This window comes from Dromiciops gliroides, chromosome 5, assembly GCF_019393635.1.
Source record: "Dromiciops gliroides isolate mDroGli1 chromosome 5, mDroGli1.pri, whole genome shotgun sequence".
NCBI lineage: Eukaryota > Metazoa > Chordata > Mammalia > Microbiotheria > Microbiotheriidae > Dromiciops > Dromiciops gliroides.
Genome location: NC_057865.1, coordinates 224,791,246 through 224,814,567, shown reverse-complemented (window position 1 = coordinate 224,814,567; position 23,322 = coordinate 224,791,246). Strand labels below are relative to the sequence as shown.

At 43.4% G+C, this 23,322-nt stretch overlaps 1 protein-coding gene across 1 annotated transcript; it reads right to left on the bottom strand.

Moving 5' to 3' along the window:
* Positions 1-15: 15 nt before the first annotated feature.
* Positions 16-23,045, bottom strand: RAB5B (RAB5B, member RAS oncogene family). The gene is made up of 6 exons (XM_043967808.1): positions 22,928-23,045; positions 9,265-9,505; positions 6,570-6,721; positions 5,894-6,016; positions 5,262-5,355; positions 16-4,915 (listed from the first exon to the last, which is right to left on the bottom strand). Exons 2-6 carry the CDS (start codon positions 9,425-9,427, stop codon positions 4,800-4,802), a joined length of 648 nt encoding a protein of 215 aa, XP_043823743.1. The 5' UTR covers positions 9,428-9,505; positions 22,928-23,045; the 3' UTR covers positions 16-4,799.
* Between the last annotated feature and the right edge of the window lie 277 nt (positions 23,046-23,322).

Genomic DNA, 23,322 nt, shown 5'->3' with positions numbered 1-23,322 from the left:
ATTCTAATCAATAGCCAACATTCAAGAAATATTTATTAAGCGTCTACCAGGTGCAAGGTATTGTGCTTGGCGCTGAGCATACAAAAAGAAAAACAAGGTTCCTGCCTCCCAGAAGCTTACATTCTATTGAAAAGGATACACGTGAGCTCCAAGACAAATCGATCTGTGAACTCATCGATTTGGGTTATTTCCTCCAACAATGCTGTTGGTAACTCAGCCATTGACACTCCAAATCCTCTCCTAAATCAGTCACAGGGGACCACCAAATGTGCCTAGGGACCTTCCTTTGTTCTGATACGTCATAGGTATCAATATACATATATAAGGGGTAGGGAGTGATAGAGGCAAAAGAGAGATCCGGTGTTCTAGGAAAACACGAGGATGAGAACACTTAAGAGCTGAAAGGTACAGGGAAGGAGGTGAAGTCTGAGCTAAGGCTTGACGGAAGATTCTTATCTTCCAGGATGGAGGGCATGCGTTCCTGGGAGAATCCACAGAAGAATGTGGTATGTCCAGTTTGGGTAGAAATGTAAGGGGCAGAGGGATAACTAAATCAAGGCTAGAAAAGGAAGCTAGAGATAGATTTGAGATCAATGGTATGGTCACACATGATTTCAGAAGGTAATTTTGGCAGCTATTCTCCCTCACCATACCCAAAACCCATGAACCAGAAGGAAACAAGTTGAAATCCAATACTCTGCTTCTCCTGCACGACCCAGGCATTGAAGTAGAATTTAAACAGGATTTAATTTTTGTCTTTAATCTCCACTATTTAGCGATGTACCTTGCAATTGGGCACAGCGTGTGTTGAATTGAGCCAGTGAGCTATTAAGTTCTCTAACCAGCAACTTCAATACCATGTCATTTTAAAAAGTGGTAGCTCCTGCTTTTGCCTTCTTACCGATGACGCCTCCCTTCTGTGACAGTTTGCCCCTTGAGGATATGGAATCGAGGTCAAGAAAGGATTCTCATATCCCCAGGTCCTGACAAAAGAGAGTGGAAATGAAATCTATGGGTTAACCTGCAGTTTGGGGGTCTTGTGTCTTGTGACATTCCCACACCGCCCCCCAGTGGCAGGATGACCCTACTACAACATTACAGTCAGACTGCTTCAATCATGCTCCCTTTCTTTTCATTCTTAACAGAAAGAACCTGACTGGTGGAAAGAACAAGATCTAGATGGTTAATGTGAATTGTGAATAAGGGGGTCCTGGCAGTACTGACTGCAGTATCAAAGGCCTGGGTGTAGTAAACCGAGTCAGAGAGTATAATAAAAGCTCTGAAGTAGTATCAAACTAGATTTCCACACAAACTAGTGGTTCAGGAGACCTGATCCCCACATGTCTTACTGACATACTAATTAGAGCAAGGCTGATACCTCAGCACAGGGAGAAAAAAGGGTTCCTGCTGCTCTTCCACTTTCTATTCCTTGGGCATGCAGAAACCCTGCCTCCTATCCTGTTTTTTTTTTGGGTTTTTTTGGCATAGGAAATAGCTGTAAAAGGAGGGAAAGATAATCCACATCTGAGGAGACCTAGGTTTCACAAGGGGTCCATGAACTGGGATAGGAAATTTTTTACTTTATTTTCACCAAATTTTAACTGAAAATTTTGCATGTCCTTTGATTTTGAGTTTTAAAAAAATTACCTGAGAAGGGGGCTATAGCTTTCACCAGACTGTAAAAGGGGACCATGACACACAAAAAAGGTTAGAAGCTGACTGGAGGAACTCCAAAGGGATCTGATAACCTTATGAGTGATTTGCTCCTTTAGAAATAAATGGCCCAGGAGCAGCTAGGTGGCACAGTGAATAGAGCACCGGCCCTGGAGTCAGGAGGACCTGAGTTCAAATCTGACCTCAGACACTTAACACTCACTAGCTGTGTGACCCTGGGCAAGTCACTTAACCCCAATTGCCTCACAAAAAAAAAAATTAAAAAGAAATCAGAAATAAATGTCCCTATCAAAAAAGCCAAAACAGTAACTTTGGCTCTTCTTGAAGCCCCCTTCAATGCCCTGGAGGAGCTGGAAGATGGAATCAAACTAGGTGTTTTGATTCAATGGTGTTGCCCCCTCCTTTCCCAACATCTAGCTTCAGCTAGAAAAACAGCAGGAAACAAACACTAATACACACTTTTTTCCTCTTTTTTTCCCTCTTTTCTTTTTTACTTACATTAAATACATTGGTAAATCAGCAGGTGCATTCTGTTACCACGATTGTTATATTTAAGGAAGGGAAAGGGAGAAAAGACAAATGGTTTCTTGGAAGCAAAAAAAAAAAGTCTCAAAAAACCCCATAAAAACAATTGATCAGGGAAAAAAAGCAGAAAAATTAAAAAAACTCCCAAAGCCCAGTAAAGCTAGTCTCACTGAGCCCAGAGGCAAGCAAAAAAGGTTGGATGGATGGGATTGGAAGTAGAGGGAAGGCAGTAGACAAGCCAAAGAAGCTAAGGCCAATCCTGTTCCTTGCGTGTTGGGGGGTGGGGGGAGAGGCAAAGAAGAGATTCTTCTGGTGAACAGACTCCAATCCCAAGGCAAAGAGATACCTTCACCCCATGGGACAGACACACAAATATGCAGAGACCCAGAGATTCTCCTAGCTCCTCAGCTTCTCTGAAGAATGCTGAGTGTCTCATGAATTGATGGCAACCTGAAAGGAAGGAAAAAGAATCTACCAGGCCCCTGGGAAATTAAGGATGCCATTGGGAGAAGCTCAGCTGAAGGGTCTAAGATGAGTCCAACAAGATCATAGGGTTATAAATTTCATAGCTTTTTTTCTTTTTTGGTATGTGTACGTGTTTGAGATAGGTAAGGCAGTTCAAGTGTCTGTGGGCCAGGAAAACAGGTAGGGCTCTAAACCCTGGGACCCAGGAGGACCACGGTCCTGTATAACTTTCTCCTAAATATCTGACCACATTCCTAATGATGAAATCTAGAGCCACAGTAATCTTCTCCCTTCTCCTAGAACTGGCTCCCTTGACAGGTTTCCCCAAATACCTTAAGTCTAGGCCCTTCCCCACCTACCTTCACCTCAGAGAGTTATATTCTGGACACAGCAAGTGTTAATCGATCTTGATGGAGTAATACAATTGTGAAGAAACGCTTGACACCAGCTACTTCACTGGCCAGAAGAGCAGCTAGTATGGTCTGTGGGACTACAACCAGGACTTTGTGGCTCACACCCCCGTGGAGGGAGTAGTGACAAGAGAGCAGGATATGGGGGCCATAGCTCCTAGGAATATATATAAATGGGGTAGAATAGAAAGAATGACATGTCATTCTCCCTCAGGAGTGGGATGTTGAAGAATAAACCAAAGGAGTAGGGGTGGAAGGTGAAGGCTAGGGATCCTGACAGAAGAGACAGGCTAACTGGGGCCTGTTCAGAAGCCAAATGGCATGACAGACTACAATGGGGAAAGAGCTCATCATACCTATGTACAGGGATGGAGAAAAGACAACAGGGACAGGGCATCAAAATGAGTGACTCCCATTTGAGGGAAAGGTAGTTGTCCTCCCCTTTTGCCTAGGACATGCCCCTTAACCTCTACCTTGGCCTGTGCTACCTTGAGCACTCTTCAATCTCAAGTCTCCCCACAGGGTCTTCAGAGTATTAAGGTCTTAAGCACAGTGAAGGGTTGAGGAGTGGACAAGGTAGAGAGGAATCAAAGTTTGGGAGTAGGGTTGAGGAGAGAGGGTTTGGCTTGGGTAGCTGCCACTGCCCTTTCTCACCCACCCCACAGACCTCATATACACCTCACTTTCCATGTAGTTTAAAAAAAAAAAAGGTGTGTGCGTTAAAAACCCCATAAAATAAGCATCCCAAATAAACAAACCATCAAAACTAAAGTGCAAACCGCAGTGATAGACAGGCCATGCCCAGGGTTGGGAGAGAACAGGTGATGGGGCTGAGGCCAATGAGGAAAACAATTCTATATGTATATCAATCAGAGGATGGGTATCAGAGACTGGTCCCTCCTCCAACTAGACCACAGCAGAGCCAAGAAAAAGGCACCCAAGAACGGTTCTTTGGAAGACCCTGGGGCTGAATCACCATGGGGGGAAGAGCCCCCAAAGGCCAAGGGGAAAAAAAGGCAGAGAAAGAACTACCAAGCTCACGAGGAGCCCTAAGCCTTTTCCTCTGCCCAGGTTAACTAACTCAGCATGACCCTGCACACTCTTCTCCCTATTCTTATCTTTGCCCAGAAGTTCCCCATCCACTCACCTGGGGTAGAGGAAGAGGATCATGGATACTGCAGCTTTCTTCAAATGTGGGACAAAAAAGGAGCTGTTTTCCTGCCAGACCCTTACTCCTATCCCCCTCGCCCCCCAGGTTACCAATGTGGATGTGCTGTTAACCCCTTCTCATATCTCAAGTTCACCTCTCCAACCTTGGGGAGAGGGGAACATCAAGGTGGGGAAAGGGACCAAAACCAGTTATTGATGGAAAGCAGAAGGAGCAAGTGACAAAAATGTTATCTGAAGACATGGGGACAAAGGATGGGAAGAGAAAGATAGATAAGTAGGTTATTGTCTTGCACCTATAATACAAAGTGAAGAAAGTTTGTTTTGGAAGGTAAGTTCCAGGGGGAACTAAGCACCCCCTTAAGCCCCAGGGCAGAGGGTGGGAGGCCGGTGGCAACAGCTGCCTGTTGTTGGTTGCTGAAGCATTAACAAGTGTCATGACGGAGCTGTTGGGAGGCGGCCTTTGGGAGCCAGGGCTCAGTGTGCTGAGGGGTGGGGACTGCAGTTATGTCTTAGCTCTCGGGCTTGCTCCACACTCATTTGCTGCCAGCCACCCCATCAGTTGCTACAACACTGGCTCTTGTTCTGCTGCGACTGCTCATGGAGATCCACACCCCGGCTTCGGCCTGCTGCACCCCCCACGTTCTGAGGTTCGCTCTTGGGCAATTTCTTAGCTAGAGACAAGAAACAGAGAGACCGAAAATAGATGATTTCACTTCAGAAAGAAAAGGTCTTGGTGGGGGGAGGGGACACCAATGGAATGTTCTAAGGGAGATGGAGGTTAAGATTCTCCAGCCCCACTGCAGTCAGGAAGGGAAGGAGAAAGGAGAGACCAGACACCACAAAGGACTCTCCATCAGTCAGTTTCTATTAAAAGCAGGCCAAGGAATTTCCTTATCTAACACCCTAAGAATAAGAGACACTGCCATCTAACTATCTCTGTAGTTTAGGTTGGTGCTAATTAGTCTTGGGACTTAAGGCAGGGACACTTAGAAGGATGGTGGGTTATTCTACCCTTACCTATAGCCAAGAAGAGGTCATTCACATTCATGGCTGTCTTGGCCGACGTCTCCATAAACAATAAGCTGTTGTCATCTGCATATGCCTGGGCTTCCTGCAAAGGATCATGGTAAGGCGTTTGGATGTTCAGAATGTCGAGTGCATTTCCAGATCTGCCCTGGGTTAGGCAGTTCCAATGGTTCCTTCCCTTAGTTAATTCCCCCCAATCTTACTGCCCCCCTCCAGCTTGCCAGACCATCTTGTTGGTGACTCCAAGCAGGGAAGAATGTCAACTGCAGGATTCAAAATTCATGTTCTTGGGCAGAGAGATGTTTATGAACACCAGTATGAAGTGGTAAGGGATCATGGAAATTTGAGAAATTTGAGATGACCCTGAAACTTAGGGAACCTCATATATTCTATTACCTGCCTTCCTTCTTCTGTTCATATTGATATTCCTATTTCCCTCTAACCCTCTGTTCTGACATTTCCCAACAATTCCCAAATTCCCAATTCTTATAGGTGTTAGTCTGTATGTTTGACTGAGTGCTGAAATGGGAAGGAAAGAAGTATCCAGAGAAAAGAAGAAATGAGGACAAACTGTCTTAGGGAAAAGTGAAGCTCTTGGGGAGGAACTCTCTGGGCCCCCTTACTTCATACTCCACCATGCGCTTGTTGGCCAAGTCAGCCTTGTTTCCTGCCAGGGCAATGACGATGCTGGGACTGGCTTGTCGCTGTAGTTCTTTCACCCATGTTTTTGCTCGGGCAAAGGTTTCCTGGGGAAACAGAGGGAAGTGGGGAAGGAGGTGCATTCTGAATTCCTCTTCCAATTCATGTCCATCACCTTCCAAATCCCCCTCCTACATGAAGACTTTCTTTCCTGAAACCACATTAGTGATAATTCCTCTCATATACTTACATACTTTATGTCCAGGGATTTTACAGTACAGGTAAGCTACTTCAAATGTGTATATCTTGTTCTCCCAACTAAACTATAATCCCAAAAACACAGTGGAAAGAACAATACGCTTAAGAGTTCTGGCTCTAATACTAGCTAGCTGCATGATTAGGCAAAGTTACTTAACCTGACTTTTAGTTTCCTAGTCTGGAAAATGGAGATCATATTCATACTGCTTCACACTGTTATTGAGAGAAGAGTCCTCTCTGTATAAGCTGTAAACCACTATATAAATGTAAGCTGTTATTACTCTTTCATATTCTCCTATGGTACCTTGTCCTAAGCTCGGCCCACATAAATTAGATCCAAAATTCTGACTACCCAATTCTCAGAATTCCAAGATTGGGGAACATAATCTTCATATCACTTACCTGATTAGTGATATCATAGACCACAATGGCAGCCTGGGCACCCCGGTAGTACATAGGTGCCAAGCTATGGTATCGTTCCTGTCCTGCTGTGTCCCAGATTTCAAACTTGACTGTTGTGTCATCCAGACAGACCGACTGTGTGAGGAAGGCAGCTGTGGGGAAAGGGGGTAGGGGTGGGGGGAGGAGGGAGAGCCCAGGGAGAGGAGGAATAAAAGAAGCAGTAAATTCGGAGGTAACATCATTCACATTCAAGGAAAGACTGGGTTCTCACTTCCAAAGCTTCCACAAGTTTCTCTTATTCATAGTCTGGAGAGACAACAACCCCTCAGGGGTATGATTCAGCTCTTTCTGACCAGAAGTTTTAATAGATGGAAAATAATAGCAATTCATGAACTACCACCAACTGTGAGCTGAAGAGGATGAACTTAGCTACATTTACATACCCCTTTACTCACAAAACTGCTATGAGTGTTAAGCACCTGTGTCAGTTAATAAGTATTTATTAAATGTCTACTACATGCCAAAGACTAAGCTAAGTGCTAATGATACAAAGAAAGGCAAAAGATGAAGACAGTCCTTGCCCTCAAGAAGCTCAAAATCTCATGTGGGAGACACTGAACAGCTATGTACAAACAAGCTATATACAGGTTAAATTGGAAATAACTAACAGAAGGAAGGCAAGGCAGTAGAATTAAGAGGGATTGGGGTGGGGCAGCTAGGTGGTGCAATGGATAAAGCACCAGCCCTAGATTCAGAAGGATCTGAGTTCAAATCTGGCCTCAGACACTTGATACTTATTAGCTGTGTGACCCTGGGCAAGTCACTTAACCCTCATTGCCCCTCAAAAACAAACAAACAAGAGGGATTGGGAAAAGGCTTTCTGTAAAAGATGGGATTTTAGTTAGGTCTTGAAGGACGGTAAGAACAAATGCTCAGTGTGAACTGATTCAACCATTCTGGAGAGCAATATGGAATTATGCCCAAAGGGCTATAAAGCTGTGTATACCCTTTGACCCAGGAATACCACTTTTGGGTCTTTTCCCCAAAGAGATCATGGAAGAGGGAAAAGGACCCACATGTACAAAAATATTTATAGCTGCTCTTTATGTGGTGGCAAGAAATTGGAAGTTGAGGGGATGTCCATCAACTGGGGAATGGCTGGACAAGTTGTGGTATATGAATGTAATGGAATACTATTGTGCTGTAAGAAACAATGAGCAGGAGGAGTTCAGAGAAACCTGGAGGATCTTGCATGGGCTGATGATGAGTGAGATGAGCAGAACCAGAAGAACATTGTACGCAGTATCATCAACATTGAGTGTTGATCTACTGTGATGGACTATATTCTTCTCACCAATGCAATGGCACAGAAGAGTTCCAGGGGACTCATGATAGAAGAGGATCTCCAAATCCAGGGAAAAAAAAAAGAACTGCAGAGTATAGATGCTGATTGAAACATACTATTTCTTTTGTTTTGGGTGCTGTTGTTTTTCTATTTTGAGGTTTTTCCTCATTGCTCTGATTTTTCTCTTATAACATGACTAATGCAGAAATATGTTTAATGTTATTTTATATATATATAAAACCTATATCAGATTACCTGCTGTCTAGGGGAGGGGGGAGGGAGGGAGAAAAATCTGAAATTGGAAAGCTCGTATAAACAAATGTTGAGAACTATCTTTACATGTAACTGGAAAAAAATAAAATACTTTTATCTAAAAAAAAAAAAAGAACAAATGCTCAGGCTGAGAAATGGAATATCTTGTTTGTAAAACAGCAGGTAGCAGTGGGGGTAGGTGGGCAGTAAGGACTAGTTAGGAAGGGCTTTGAACTCCAAACAGAGAATTTTGTATTTGATCCTGAAGGTGATAGGGAGCCAATGAAGTTTATTGAGTAGGGGATTAATTTTGTGTCAAGATCCTCCTATTTCCAACTACAGATTACAGGTGGATAGAAGAAAAAAGAATATAATGATAGAAACTTTTCTTTTTCAAATAAGCATTAAGGCTTAAGCCATAAATAATTAATTAGATTTTAAAGCTGGATGGCAGGTTCGGCCATCTCAGATATTTATTCAGTGATGCACTTAATAAATGCTTTTACATGTATTCATTCAGCCCTTCTTTCTCAAAGAGGATGATGACACTGTCATGGGTGATGTCATGACTTGCACTGAATTGATTTAAGTGAGGGAGGACTGTGCGAGGTCATCAATCTCATTCTCTCCCAGAGCTATCTGGGTACAGTGGCAAGATATACAATCAGGGCAACTGGAGATGGCCCTGGATGTTCAAGGAGATTGGGGTTAAGTGACTTGCCCAGGGTCACACAGCTAGTACGTGTCTGAGGTGAGATTTGAACTCAGGTTCACTTGACTCCAGAGCTAGTGCTCTATCCATTGTGCCACCCAGCTGCTCCATTCATTCATTCAGTCCTATAAAGGGCTATGGTGTGGAGGTCCAGCCTAATCTTTAGCATCCCTAGATTGTACCAAGGGCTTCACCTAGGGAGCCAAGATGGCAGAGGAAAGGCAGTGACTTTCCGGACTTCTCCCCATGATCCCTCCAAATAGCTTCAAATAATGCCATAAGACAATTCCTAGAGTAGCAGAACCCACAAAAGGACAGGTCGAGATCATTTTCCAGCCAAAGACGGCTTAGCAGGTCAGCAGGAAAGGGCTTCACCTAACACTTACCTCCAATGGTGCTCTCCTGGTATTCATGGAATTGCCCCTTGACGAATCGAAGCACTAAACTAGATTTGCCTACTGCCGACTCCCCCAGCAGGACAAGTTTAAATTGGCAGATCTTGCTGGCCTGGGGCTGGCCATTGGGCCGAGCTGTGCCTCTGCTTGTCATGGTCAAATATTAGGGTGGGGTGGGGTGGGGATGGGGAAGGGGGGGAGGGGAAGGGGGCTTCCCAGCTTCTCAGCAGTCCTGCAAAAGAAATTACATAGTTACAATGTAGACCCATTCAAATCACTCTCTCCAAGAAAGGGATGAAAATTCTTATCTTCCTTCACTTGTCACCAAAATTATAATGGCAGCTCAAATTTATGGCTGCAAAGCAGTTCCTTCACAACTGTCCTGTGAGGTCAGTGGTAAAAATATTATTTCTGTTTACAGATAAGAAAACTGAGGCACACAGATTAAGTGATTCGTCAAAAGTCATAAAGCTCTTTCTACCATAGCACATTTCCTCTCTATTTTCCTCAGATAAGTAAGTACTCTGGAATCTGACACCCTAAGATGAACAGAAATGTAACAAGAAATCTCTCTATATAGTAAAACTCAACTAACCCAACACTTCAAGCCCCCAAAACAGGCCAAAAAACCCAACAAACTCTTGACCTAATTTCTACTGACAAGAGAGGTGACACAGAATTTAATATGGAAAGTAATAGGTGAGAAAAAATTCCTATCCCTTATTCATTGTTCCTGGGGTTTTATAATCTCCAGGAACTTTCTTTGACTCCACATAAATCATTTGGGGCCCCTAATCAAACCCTAATCAGCCTAGAGAGAATCCAGTTCTACCCTTTAGCTATCTGGGCACGTCCCCAGGTGTTTCCTTGGTACCTTTGTGCAGATTTTCAAATTGTCCTCCAGGGATGGGGTAGAGCCCTCTCTGATGAGTGGTAAGGCCTCTTTAGACTGTATAGTGTGGTTTCTGGTCCTCATACCTGTCCAGGTTTTTTATAAAAGGTCATTTCTAAAAATTCTAAGCAGTCTTCAATTCCCAGACTGTCTTTTCCAGTTGTAGTTCAACTCTTCAAACACAGGTTAGAGAAAGCTATCAGATGGCTCAGCAGACCACAATTGCTCTTGGTGAAGTGGAAGAAGCAATGTAAAAACAACTCCATAACTAGGTTTTATCACATGTGAGTCAGCAAACCCTTCCTACTGTCTCACTCACAGCTGTCTTCCTGGTGCCTAGGGACTGGATTATACTCTCCATTCCATGTGGGCCTGGCAACCACAAACCCAGTTTGAGGGTAGGGGGAAAGGTATATAAAGGAGTTTACTGGTGGCTTCTAGTCACGTATATGTTAAGGATCACTTGGAAGATGGCAGGTTCCCTTCACTTACCTTCCAATCAAATCAGACTCCATTCCATTCCCCAAATACATTTATGGGTTTCTAATTCTGAAACCCTGCTCACACTCTTTTTCTCTCTTTATGAAATATCTTCCTACCCATCCTTTAAAGCCCATTACAGGATCAATCAACTAACATTTGTTAAAGTGCCTACTATGTGCCAACCATTGTGCTAGGTATTCATGTACTAGGTAGTTCTCGCCTTCAAGGAGTTTACAGTGATCAATGGAAACAGCATCTAAATATCAATAAACAAGTCTCCATTAAGCATCTATGGGGGCAGCTAGGTGGCACAGTGGATAGAGCACTGGCCCTGGAGTCAGGAGTACCTGAGTTCAAATCTGGCCTCAGACACTTAACACACACTTACTAGCTGTGTGACCCTAGGCAAGTCACTTAACCCCAATTGCCTCACTAAAAAAAAAAGCATCTATGTACTGGGCATTGTGCTAGCCCTGGGACTACAAAGTCAGAAGTACAACAGTCCCTGATCCCAAGGAGCTTATACTTCACAGGGGAGACAGCCTTTATGCATACATGCCTACAGAATACATACAAGTAAGTTCTGAGAGGGAGGAAGGGAGGCAGGGCAGGCTCTAGCAACTGGGAACCAGGATGAGCTTCATAGAGAAAGTCTTGAAGGAAACCAGGACCTCCATGAGGCAGAGGTAGGAGAAAGCACACGCCAATGAGCCAGTGTGAAGGTGTGGAGATAGGAATGAGGAACAATGAGCAGGCCAGTATGGCTGTACTGTAAACTGCATGAAGGAGATTAATGGGTATGAGCAGAAAGGGAAGAAGGGGCTAGAGTGTGAAAAGCTTTAAATGCTAAACATAAGAATTTATATTTGATCCTAGAATAACAACTGAAGTTTACTGAGTGGGGATGCTGGAATTTACATTAGTGGCTGTGTAGATGATGGACTTAGGGGGTGAGGGTGGGGATGAGAGAATAGAGGGAGACCAATTAAGAGGTTATCGAAATAGTCCTGGTAAGAAGTGACGAGGGCTTCCGCCAGAATGGTAGCTATGTGAATGGACAGAAGAGAACGTAAGCAAGAAATGTCACAGAGACAAACATGACAAGATTTGGCAACTGACTGGATATTTGGGGTAAAAGGAATGGCAAGGTTATGAACTCAATGATTGCAGCTATGAAACTGGGTGACTGGAAGGACAGTAGTACCCTTGACAGTAACAGGGAGCTTTAGATGAAGAGTGGGTTTGAGGGTGGGGAGACTCAAGAGAAGAGAAGTCTCTCCAGGAGTGCTCAACAGTGTTGAAGCTGAAGAGAGGTTGGGAAGGGTGAAGACTGAGAAGACCCGTTTGACAGGCTAATTAACAGATTAACAGGATAACATCAGAGAGAGCAGCTATAGTTGAGTGATGAGATTGGAAGCCCAAATGTAGAAAATTTAGATGAAAATGAAAGAGGCACTAAGTATGAATGGTGTTTTCAAGGAATTTGGCTAAAAAGGATGAGAAAAACAGGGACAGCTTTCAGGTATGGTAAGGGCTTTTTAAGGATAGAAAAGTCCTAAAAGTATCTTTAGGCTTCTCGGAAGGAAACAGTAGATGGGGAGAGAATGGAGATGAGATGGGGGGGGGGGGCAACTTTATAGAGAAGATGGAAGGGATGATGGACTCAAAGCTATATATAGAGGGAGGTATGCAACAGAGAATGGAGTCAAGGAGGAAATAGCTGAAATCAAGTCAAAGGACTGAGAGAAAAGAATAGTAACAAATAGATATAAAAGGCTGGATTTGGTTTTCTGGTTTGGGTTGTTCTTCCCCCCAGAGTTGCAGCTGGAAAGAATGAGGGAAGACTTCCCAGAGAAGGTAGCACTTGAGCTGAATTCCAAAGGAGAAGGCTCTTGGTTCTAAGGTGTCAATGAGGAGAGAGAGCATTCCAGACACGGGGGATAGTCTGTGAAAATGCATACCGATGGAGAAATGGAATGTCCTGTGAAGGACAAGCAGACACAATGCTACCTCCTTAATGAAGATTTATTGCCCCCAGTAGGAAATGATTTGTCTGTCTTCCAAACTCAGCGTTTTGTGCCTCTCTTATGTACTGAAAACATTCAACTTTTAATTTCCTTAAAGGTAGCAATAAGGGGCAACTAGGTGGCGCAGTGGATAAAGCACTGGCCTTGGATTCAGGAGGACCTGAGTTCAAATCCGGCCTCAGACACTTGACACTTACTAGCTGTGTGACCCTGGGTAAGTCACTTAACCCCCACTGCCCAGCAAAAAAAAAAAAAGGTAGCAACAGTTATCTCCCATAGAAGGTACTTGGGAAGTACTAGATGAATACTGTAGTGTAATCAAGATTGGTTCCAAACCCACGCCCTGTCTTCCTCAGAGTAACTGGGTAAGTTAGGTTGAGGAGCAGGATTTTATGAACTCCCTCAAGTATTATGCCTGGCACCACATCAATAGTTTGGGAAATGATATGGCACAGCAATGGCAGCAGGAAGGAACCTTTTTTTCTATCAAAGGTCAATGACCCTTGAAAAAGGTCAATAAGTTCCATTTATTCCTGGAAGAAGCTAAAGCAAAAGCAAAACGAAAGCAATTCCACAATAATATTGTGTGACACCTCTAATTGTAAGAGTACATTTCTTTAAAAAAGGAAAACCTTGATTTAACTGATTTGGGTTTCAAGAGAAATAGGAAAAAAGCCAATTCATGTCTTTTTTTAGGAAGGATGATATTCCATTTGTTCCACTGAAGCCTGGTCTATGACAATAAGATACACTATTACTCAGAGATCATCCCAAACATCAACACTAGTGGATAAAAACCACCCTCACCGGTCAGGTTATAGCAGCAGTCAGGCAGAAAGCCTACGGGCTTCGGATGAACAATAAATAACCTCGGGCCCAGCATTGAAAAGGAAAAAAAGAGGACTGGATTCCATTCGGGAAGTTTTGTGGTGCTTTCAACTGTCCCCTGTACTACTGTTCTCCTTGTCATAGAATCTCAAAGATGCAAACAAGCTCAGGGGCTTTCTGTTCCAACCCAGAGCTGAATGAAATAACGATGCTATATGGCAACAAAGCAGAGAAGAGCAAGATTTCAGAAGAATCAAAATCTCAGGTGACCTGAAAAGCCTTGGGAAGATCTATGGAAAGTATAACTAGACTGCCATGTCTAAAAAGGAAAATAAACACCATCAAGGACATGTGGTCAGAAAAGAAGGGAAGCCCATCATGTAGTAGTGAGAGTGAGGACTAAAAATGTTCAGCCTCAGTGCTGCACTAGAACCAAAGAAAAGCTTTTGCTGGGTAGATGATCTATGGAGGAGAGAGAGGGATAAGTCTTCTTGATCCACCATTAATGAAGATGGGGGGGGGGGGTTACCTGGATGCAAGGATCAAAGCTGCAAGCAATCAGGAAGAGAAGCGCATCGGGAGGGGGAAGGGAAGAGAGCTCTATGCTCCTGGCAGAGATTTACAGGCAGATACAGAATATCAACACATCAGTGAATGACGCTCATCTTTTCCTCCATCTTCTTTCAAAACTTAAGCTGGGAAGTTTCCAAGATTCTATCCTCAACCCTCTTTCCTCTCTCTACTCTCTCTCTCCTTTGGCAACATCAACTCTATGCAAATAATTCCCCCAAATCTCTCTCCATACTCTGCCCTCTCTTCTGAGCTCCAGCCTCTCATTTTCCATGCACATATTCCATAGATACCTCCAAATCAACACATCAACCAAAGGTTGGATGACTATCTGTAGCTATGTTATAGTGGGGATTTCTTTTGGGTATAGGTTAGACTAAAGATGATTGCTAAGGTCTTTATAACTCTAAAACTTGTGATATACAAAAAAATAGTTTATCTTTTCTCCAAAATTAGCTTCTTATTTTGACTTTACTATTTTTGTCAGCAGCACTCATTTTCTGATGTCTGAAACCTCAGTGTTGTCTCTGACTGTTCTTCCTCCCTCAACTTTTCATAGTTATCTATTCCTGTCAATTCTACCTAAGTATCTCTTGCATCTATCCTCTCTTTTCTATTCTCAGGGACACCACACTCTCTGGACCCACAGTAGTCTCTGCTCTAACGAACACCCCCCCCCATCTATAATTAACAAAATTGACACACTTCTGTTTGTTGAAATGAACTGAATACTCCACAGGTCTGGTTAGGTTACTCTCCTCTGCTCACTAATGCCTATGAGTCAAGCTCAAACTCTTTTAACTGACATAAAAGTTCTCTCTAATCTAGCACCAAACTACTTTTCTAGCCTAAATTCATCCTATTCCCCTCTATATACACTAGGACCAGGTCAAACTGGACTACCTAATGTCCCCAGTACATACCCAATATTACTCTGCCTTTGCTCAAGTTCCCTATGCATAGAATTTCCCACCTTATCGCCAATTCCTACTCATCCTTTAAAGTACAATTCAAATTCTACTTCCTGTAGGAAGCCTATCGTGACCTCCCAACTATTTGTACCTTTCTAATCATCTTTGCATTATTTTATATTGTAGTCATTTGTATGTGCTATATGTGTACACCCAAAGGTGAGGACTGCATTATCCACATTTTGTATCTCACCCAGCATCTGCTGGAATGCTCTGCCCTGAAGCTTCTCCTCCTTCCTCTCACTATGGAACCACTGAGAAGAACTCTAAGCTAAGTGACAGCTCCAGTGTTCTGAAACAGGAAAACATGACAGTCAAGCTGAATGTGCCAGTCATATCACTCTAGGCCTAGGGGGAAAAAAAAAGAAGGGGAGTGGAGGTGAGAGACAGTAATAAATACAGGTTCATCACCACAGATGGGAAGAAAAGATGGAGTCTTTGAAACGCCCGTCACAATCACTGCACTCTGGGTTCGAAATGACCCTCAACTTCAAGGGAAAACTAGGCAGGTCTGGAACACCTGTCAAGTCAATTAAAGGAGGCTTGCTGAATATAGGAAGATTACCAAGCAAGACAGGAAAGGAGGTCTTACAGGATCGTTTTCTTAGTCTGCTAGTCCAGCAATGACCAGAGTAATTTTATACCTTAAGTGTTCCTTCTACCTATCAACCAAAGTATCTGTGGTTGGAGGCCTCAAGGAGTCTGTCCCCCAGCAGTCTGCCAACTCCTTGGCAGAGAGCCGCTTCCCAAAGGTGGGCCAATCCAGTTCCAAAAGTTAACTGCACCACAGATCACTCCAATTTGTTTTATAAGCCAAGGCCTTGCCCCCAAATCAATGGATTCTTTGTACTGACCCGATTCAGAATATCACCATCTAGGCCAATTTAGAGGAGAAGCAGTAGCATCTTCACAGAGGTGCCAGACTAAAGTTGGCAGGAAACCTGTTCATTACAGCACCCTGGATCCAGAGCTGGAAGGGCCCTCAGGAGTCTGCAAGTCCAATGCCCTCATTTCACAGATGAGACAACTCAATTCATACTGGTTATAAGTATTAGTCATGGGATTTAGACCCAAAACCTCCAACTCGAACCAGGGCTCCTTCCCATATATCAGATAATACAATCCCTTCAATTTACAAGTGAGAAATTGAGGAATAAATGTCAATTGACTTGCCCAAATCACACAGGGACATAGAGAAAACTAAACTCAAGGAACTCCCAGTAAAATGCTCTTTCAATGACACAATCTTGCCTCTCAAAGAAGCCAGATTTGCTGAACTCTGGAGAGAGCTCAAAGGATAAGAAGACAAAGCATCAAATCCAACTTGGGTATAGAACCTGAGTAAATTAACAAGGACTGATTTTTCCTGTGAATTGTCGAGATGAACCTTATTATAACAAATAGGGAATTACCTTCTTGGGACTCTGCCTAGCCAATCTGAAATAGGTAGGAGCAACCATATCTAGCTTGGGAAGAGATGATATGCCCCATGTCATTTAATCTGCCAGTAGTTTAAATGGCACTTATACCACTTCTACTCCCATCTCCATCTCCCCAAAAGACAAACAGCATTCTTATCTCTTATCTTCAAAGTGGTGCAAACCTTCCAATGCTAACTTAGAAAGATTAGGGAGGGGAGAACATAATTAATTCTTCTCTCCTCCACTACCCTATTCACTACTCTCTTCACTTCCAGGAGGACTAATAATACTAATGACAGAGACACTTTACTACCAGAGACTTCAATTTTATTGCCTCCTACCTCAGAAGCTCTCTGGGATAGAACTCCACCCCCTTCACAGCCTGTGGGACTTGACCCACAAGGCATTACAGTAACTCACATGGGCTAACTGTGCTTCCTGTCACCCGTTACTACAACTCATATGTCCTAATCACACCAAATAAGTGGGCTTCTTAACTTCAGTACTAGAGTGACTGTAATTTTAAATAATTTTTACATGGAAAGAAAAAACAAACACAACAGGGTCCCAGATCATTCAAAAATATTCTCAGTTGATACATGAATGACCAGAAAGTCCTGGGTTATTACCCCCTCATGAATCCCAAAAGAGGTCTCTGGCCACAACTATCATATTAGAGCCAGAAAGGACTCAAAGAAAATACTGGGCAGAAATCACAACTTGGCTCAAATATTCGTTATACACCTTCCTCACCTGGGCTGCCCTTTGCTCAGCTCAGTCACTGGTCATGCTCGTGATCTCATCTTTTCTCAGATCCTGGGGGAAGGAGTTGGGAGGAGTGGGTTGTGGCATATGAAGACTTTAATAAATGTTAAGCAAATGAGTTATGACATCTGTTCTCCCATAGGACTGCTCCATTTTCAACCTCTTTGACACTTAGTTTCCTCATCTGCAAAAATGGAGATGACACTTATACAACCTACCTCAAAAGGTGGTTGTGAAGGTGTGTGCAAAGCACTATGTAAAAGTGAGCTATGTTATTATTTTCAATATGTAGAACTTGACCAAAACATGATTCTGAGTCTCTCAGGCCCCCACTCCCTGTGCCTGACCCTTGGTACCTAGACCCAAACAGTGAAGACAAAGGAAAAGAGAATAGGGTTAGCATCGCCCAAAGGCAAATTAAAGGAGACATAATATTTCCAGAGCCCCAGGACAGGCTTCTGTCTACGAAAATACTTCTCCTTGAACCAATGTTGGAATTCCTTCCTTTCCTTTAAAGTTCTGACCCAATTAAAAATAAATAGCTGGGGGGCGGCTAGGTGGTGCAGTGGATAAAGCACCGGCCCTGGATTCAGGAGTACCTGAGTTCAAATCTGGCCTCAGACACTTGACACTTACTAGCTGTGTGACCCTGGGCAAGTCACTTAACCCCCATTGCCCCGCAAAAAAACAAAAAAAACAAAAATAAAATAAAATAAAATAAATAGCTGATGGGGTGAGAGAGACAGAGAAAGAGAATGAGCACTTTATGAAGTTACTTATATCAAAGAATCTGAGAGTTTGAAAAAGGCTTTAGAAGTCATCTAATCTAAATCAAAGCTTCTTAAACTGTGGGTTGAGACCCCATATGGGGTCTCATAACTGAATGTGGGGGTTGTGAAAAATTTGGCAGTAATTGTTTGGTTTGTATACCTATTTTTTATACCCATATATATACCTGGTGTCTTGTAAAAATTTCTCTCATGAAAAGGGGGTTGCAAGTGGAAAAAGTTCAAGAAGTCCTGGTCTAAATCATCTGTGAACAGCCTCCTTTACAACATCACCATCAAAGATTCAGGATTCAGAATGAGACGATCATTCCTGGATGTGGCCAGTGGGAGATTTGGTTTTACTTGACAATGCATATTTGTTAAAAAAATTTTTTTCCTTGTTTTTCAATTTGGGAGAGGAGTAGAGAAAAGAAAATGAATATTCATTGAAAAAAGAAAATAAGAATTTTTAAAACCCCAATATCAACATCAAGTGGTCATCTAGCATCAGCTTGAGGACTACCTGTGAAGGGAACATTAGTAATAAAACTAGGTTCTCTCCTGAAAGGTTTAACATGATTGTACATGTAAAACCTATATTCAGATTGCTTGCTGTCTTAGGGAGGGGGGAGGGAAGGGAGAGAAGGGGAAAGAGACAGAAGGAGAAACATTTGGGACTCAAAATCTTATAAAAATGAATGCTGAAAACTTTTTTTAAAAGACGTTAAAATAATAAAGTAGGTTTCAATAAGGAGAAGAGATTTTTCTAAACATGTAAATATAAAAGGAATTACCATACTTAGTTTTGAGCCCTTCAGATGGAATTTTGTTCCATTACTTCTATGGAACCATTCTTCCCCCATCAGAAAGAAGTATATTTTTTTTAAGCCCTGGACAGATCTCAGTTCAGTTTGGGGCACCATGGTTTAAGGGCACTGATAAGCTGAAGAGTGTCCAAAGGCCAAGCAGGCTGATAAAGGACCTTGAGTCCATGACATATGATCAGTTGAAGGAACTGGGGAATGTTTAGCCTGGAGAAGAGATGACTCAAGGTCTACCCATGAGAGTTGAGTCTTCAAGTATTTTAAGGGCTATCATGTGGAGATGGTACTTGTTCTGATAGCCCAAGTAGATGGAATGGAAAACCATATGTGAAAGTTACAAAGAGGCAAAGTTAGACTTGGTTTCAGGAAAAACTTTCTAACAATTCTAGCTATCTAAAAGTGGAATGGCCTTCCTCGAAAAAGCTGGTATTTACCACTCAGAGGTATCCAAGCAGAGGCTGCAGGACCTCTTGTTTTGTAGTAGGGATTTCTTTCCTATATGAGTTGAACTAGATGGCGTCTGAGGTCCCTTCCAACTCTCGAATTCTGTGACTTGGATAAAGGTATAAATGAGATAACTATCAAGTGTGTAAATCACACAAATCTGATTGACAGAACCAAGAAAGAATTTTTTAAAATGCCTAGAGCACTGGGCTGGATTTAATGTGATAAAATAATAAAGATAAACATAAAATCCCTATAACTGAGCAGCAAGTGTAGCAGACAGGACAGCCACCCTCAAAATAAAGACACCCATCAGTCCAGTCAAACCTCAGACACATACTGAACTGTATGATCCTCAACACATGACTGAGCTTCTCAGTGCAACTAAGCGTTCTAAGTTGCAGAATGATTTACATTAGTAGAGGGAATTTCCTTACTAGTTGTTCCATATATGAATGAAACCACTGGTTCTAATTGTACACAATGGGAAAGGCATGAATACAGAATAGTTTATGTGAAAGAGATCTGGGTGTTTCAGAAGCCTGCCAGTTCAATATGAGTCGACAGAGTGATATGGTAGTCAAAAAACCTAATGGAATCTTTATGCTTCTGGTAATGCAGCCTGCATTCAAAATAAGGGAGCTAATAGTACTGTTGTACTTGCCCCTGTCTGGAACAAATATGAAGTACTGGGTTCAGGTCTCTATAAAACATTTTAGGAAAACAGGTGGAGTAGGCCAACCAGAATAGTGAGAAAACCAAATTTTCACTCAGTATAAGGAAATACTTCCTAACATGTCTAAAAATGATCAGGATTGCCTCTAAAAGACAGTAAACTCTCCATCACTGGAGGTCTTTAAGCATAGACAGGACAACCATTTCTGGAGTATTATAATAGGTACAAATCAAACTAGATGACTTCAGTTGTCCCTTCCACCTTGGATTCTATGATTGCTTGTGTGGTAATCTATGGGCTGGTCCAAAAAAGTGGAAACCTGAGGGAAGGAGTAAAGGAAGGACCCAGCAACTATGGGATAAAAAATGAGGAAGAATAACACTTAAGAAACTTTGTCTACTTCACGATTCTGTATAGGTCTGGTTCTGTGGATGAAAGAATGGGAACTCTGGAAAGGCAAGGAGTTGGACATTACAGGAACGCTGATCAGAAGCTTCCTAATACCTAATATCTAATACCAATAAAACAAAATGAATTCACGTGCCACTGACCCATAATATGAAATACTTTCTTCTAAGCAAATGGTTCAAGTAGTACCATGGAATTTCTATGGAAATCTGAAAGACTCAAAGACCTATTAAGTCATTAGTGAAACCAAGATATAGACCAAAGGGTCCAAAATTTGAGAAAACCCATCTACTGGGGTAAGGAAATGGCAGTCCTAAAGGACATATGACAGTCAGAGACCCCAAACTAAAAGATAAAAAAGTCTTGGATTCCTCATTGGAGAATACATCTTCCCCTAAGCAAAGCACTATATTTCAGAGTCATTTCCAGATCAGAGAGACATTTTGGCAATTTGGTTGGGAAGAATGTCCTAAACTACCTAACTACAATCTGCAGAAAAGGTATGTTGGAAGGGACATTGTACCTAGAATATCAAGCAAAAGGACCATTAGCAGAGAAGCTATCTGCTTGAACAGTGGAAAAGGCAAAGTGAACAAAGTGTCTGCTCAAAGAGGCAAGAGGGGCAAGATAAAAGGAAACAGAACTGTGATGATCAATCACTGAAGAGAGACTAAGACAAGCACACAAAAAAGGAAGATGGAAAAGGAATGGCTCAGGAGGCAGAAGTTAGGGGGAGAGGGTAGGCAAAACTAAGACCACGGCCTTCTAAGCAGTAGGGATGGGGTTGAGGAGAGAACCAATGTGATCTGAACTACTTTGCCATCTCCTTTCCCTGGGTAGAATAATAATGGGAAAATATGGTAATAAAATACAAACTAAGAATAATGAAAAAAGAAACAAAATTCCAAAGGGGAAAAAACAATTGGCCTTCTACCTTCAACACTTCTAGAGCAGCCTCTTTAGGGAGATCAATAATACAGTTAGGCCTTTGCTAGGTTGGGAGTCCTTGGAGGTGAATAACAACAGAGCCTCTCATTTCTAACTGCAACATATCTGACCTCTCATCCAAACCCTACAGATGTTGCCACTGTTCAATACCAGTTACCAATAATAAATAAACCAAGCCCATTAGTGACAGGTAGCTGAGAACAGACAAACCAAGCTCCTGAGTAGAATTCTTCCACTCTTAAGCCAAATCCTCTCCAGAATTACCTCATCCAAGTTTCTGTGGAAAAAAAACTGGTCCACCCAACTCCATCACTGGCTAGCAAAATCAAGAGAGTCCCACAACTGAAAGATTCATCTAACTCTGACATGAGGACTCCAAGCACCTTTCTAAGATGATCAGTTCAAATTCCTCCATTCTCTATTTCTCAGTGTGGGGCAGAGCACCAACACCACCTTATTATGCAGCTAGGTCGGAATGAAACTAACCATACTCTCCCAAAACACTTTCTAGCTCCCTTACAAATGAAATTCTCAGGGAAACAAAAAATAGCAAAGACTGAGCACTCCACTCAACTGTACTTCGGATGGGAGGGAGGGAGGACGAGTTTGGGGTTGTCACTAAACATAGGGAGAAAAAAACCAAACATCATACCACACTGGTCTCTCTTATTTCTGCTCTCTAACTGTAGCTATCAAGAATCTCTGACCACCCTCTCTCCAATACTGGGATCGCTCAAATGGACAAGAAGAATAATTTCTAGCCTCTTAGAACCCATAGCCTCCCAAAAGCTCCTTAACTGAGCCCAGAGTCTGTGTCAAGTTTCTCAACTTCTCCACTCTTCCAGCTTAAATAAAGCTTACTTCTTTCACCATAACTCTTTCCACTGAGTCTAAATCTCTCTCAGCTAAACTCTTCATTACCACTAAAGTTCTCTGTTACTGCACCCCATTCCCTTTTGGGATCTTCTACATTTCAGCTCGGCTCCAATACCACCCACCTAAGAATCCCTCATGGATCCTCCCAGTTCATCCTTATCCCCATTCACCAAGCGGACCCCTTGCAGCCCAGCTTCAATATCCCCCTCACCTCCTCGCTGCAGCCCATCAGGCTGTCAGGTGTGGCCCCCCTCCACAACCCACCCCCACCTTGGTGCCCTAGAAATGGGTTTCTTTCATCCACGCCCCCAACCCCTTTTCTCCAGGGCCCAGCTCTAGCTGCCCCTCTTTGTCATCCCCAATTAAACCACCCCCTGCCCTAAGTAAGCCCCTTTAGCCTGCAAGGCCCAGCCCCCCGGCACCCCTTACTTCCAGAATGCGCTAGGCCCACCCTATCGCATCCTACCCCGACCAAAGCCAGGCCTAGCTGGGAGATCCAGCCCGGCTTCTGACCTTTTCCAACAACCCAGACCCCCCACCCACCAACTTCGCTCTCCCTTCCCGCCCGTCCCCCGACTCAGGAGCTCCCCGTTAGGCCTGCCCAGCCCTGCCCCCTTCATCCTTAGTCCCTCCCTGGCCCCGGCGGGCGCCGAAGCCCGATCCCCTTACCACCCGCAAAGCAGGGCCTCCCTCCTCCCCAGTTCACCGGCACCTCCTTCCGCCCCAGCCCCTCCGGCTCCACCAGCCCCAGTACCTAAGCCTCTGTCTACCCAATCGGGCCCGAGCCAGTGTCGAACAGACAAACAGCTGCAAGTCAACCAAACCCTTCTCCTCCTCCTCCTCCACCTCCTCCTCCTTCTCCTCACCCTGGGGCGGCGGCCTCGACCAATAGCAGCTTCCCCCACCCGCCGCCAGAGGTGGGGCTTACGTCGACACATTCGCCAATCGTCTTTGGGAAGGTGGGTTCTTCCGGCATTGTCGCTAATGGATACGAGAGGGAACCCTGACGGACGAAGCACGCAACCAATAAACAACGAAGTTCCATGCAAATTAGCAGCCATTAAAGAGCAAAGTTTCCGAGGTAGGGGGCGGTGTGCTGGTAACGGACGTCTATAGCGACCAATGGAATCTCGACACCCAACGAACTCC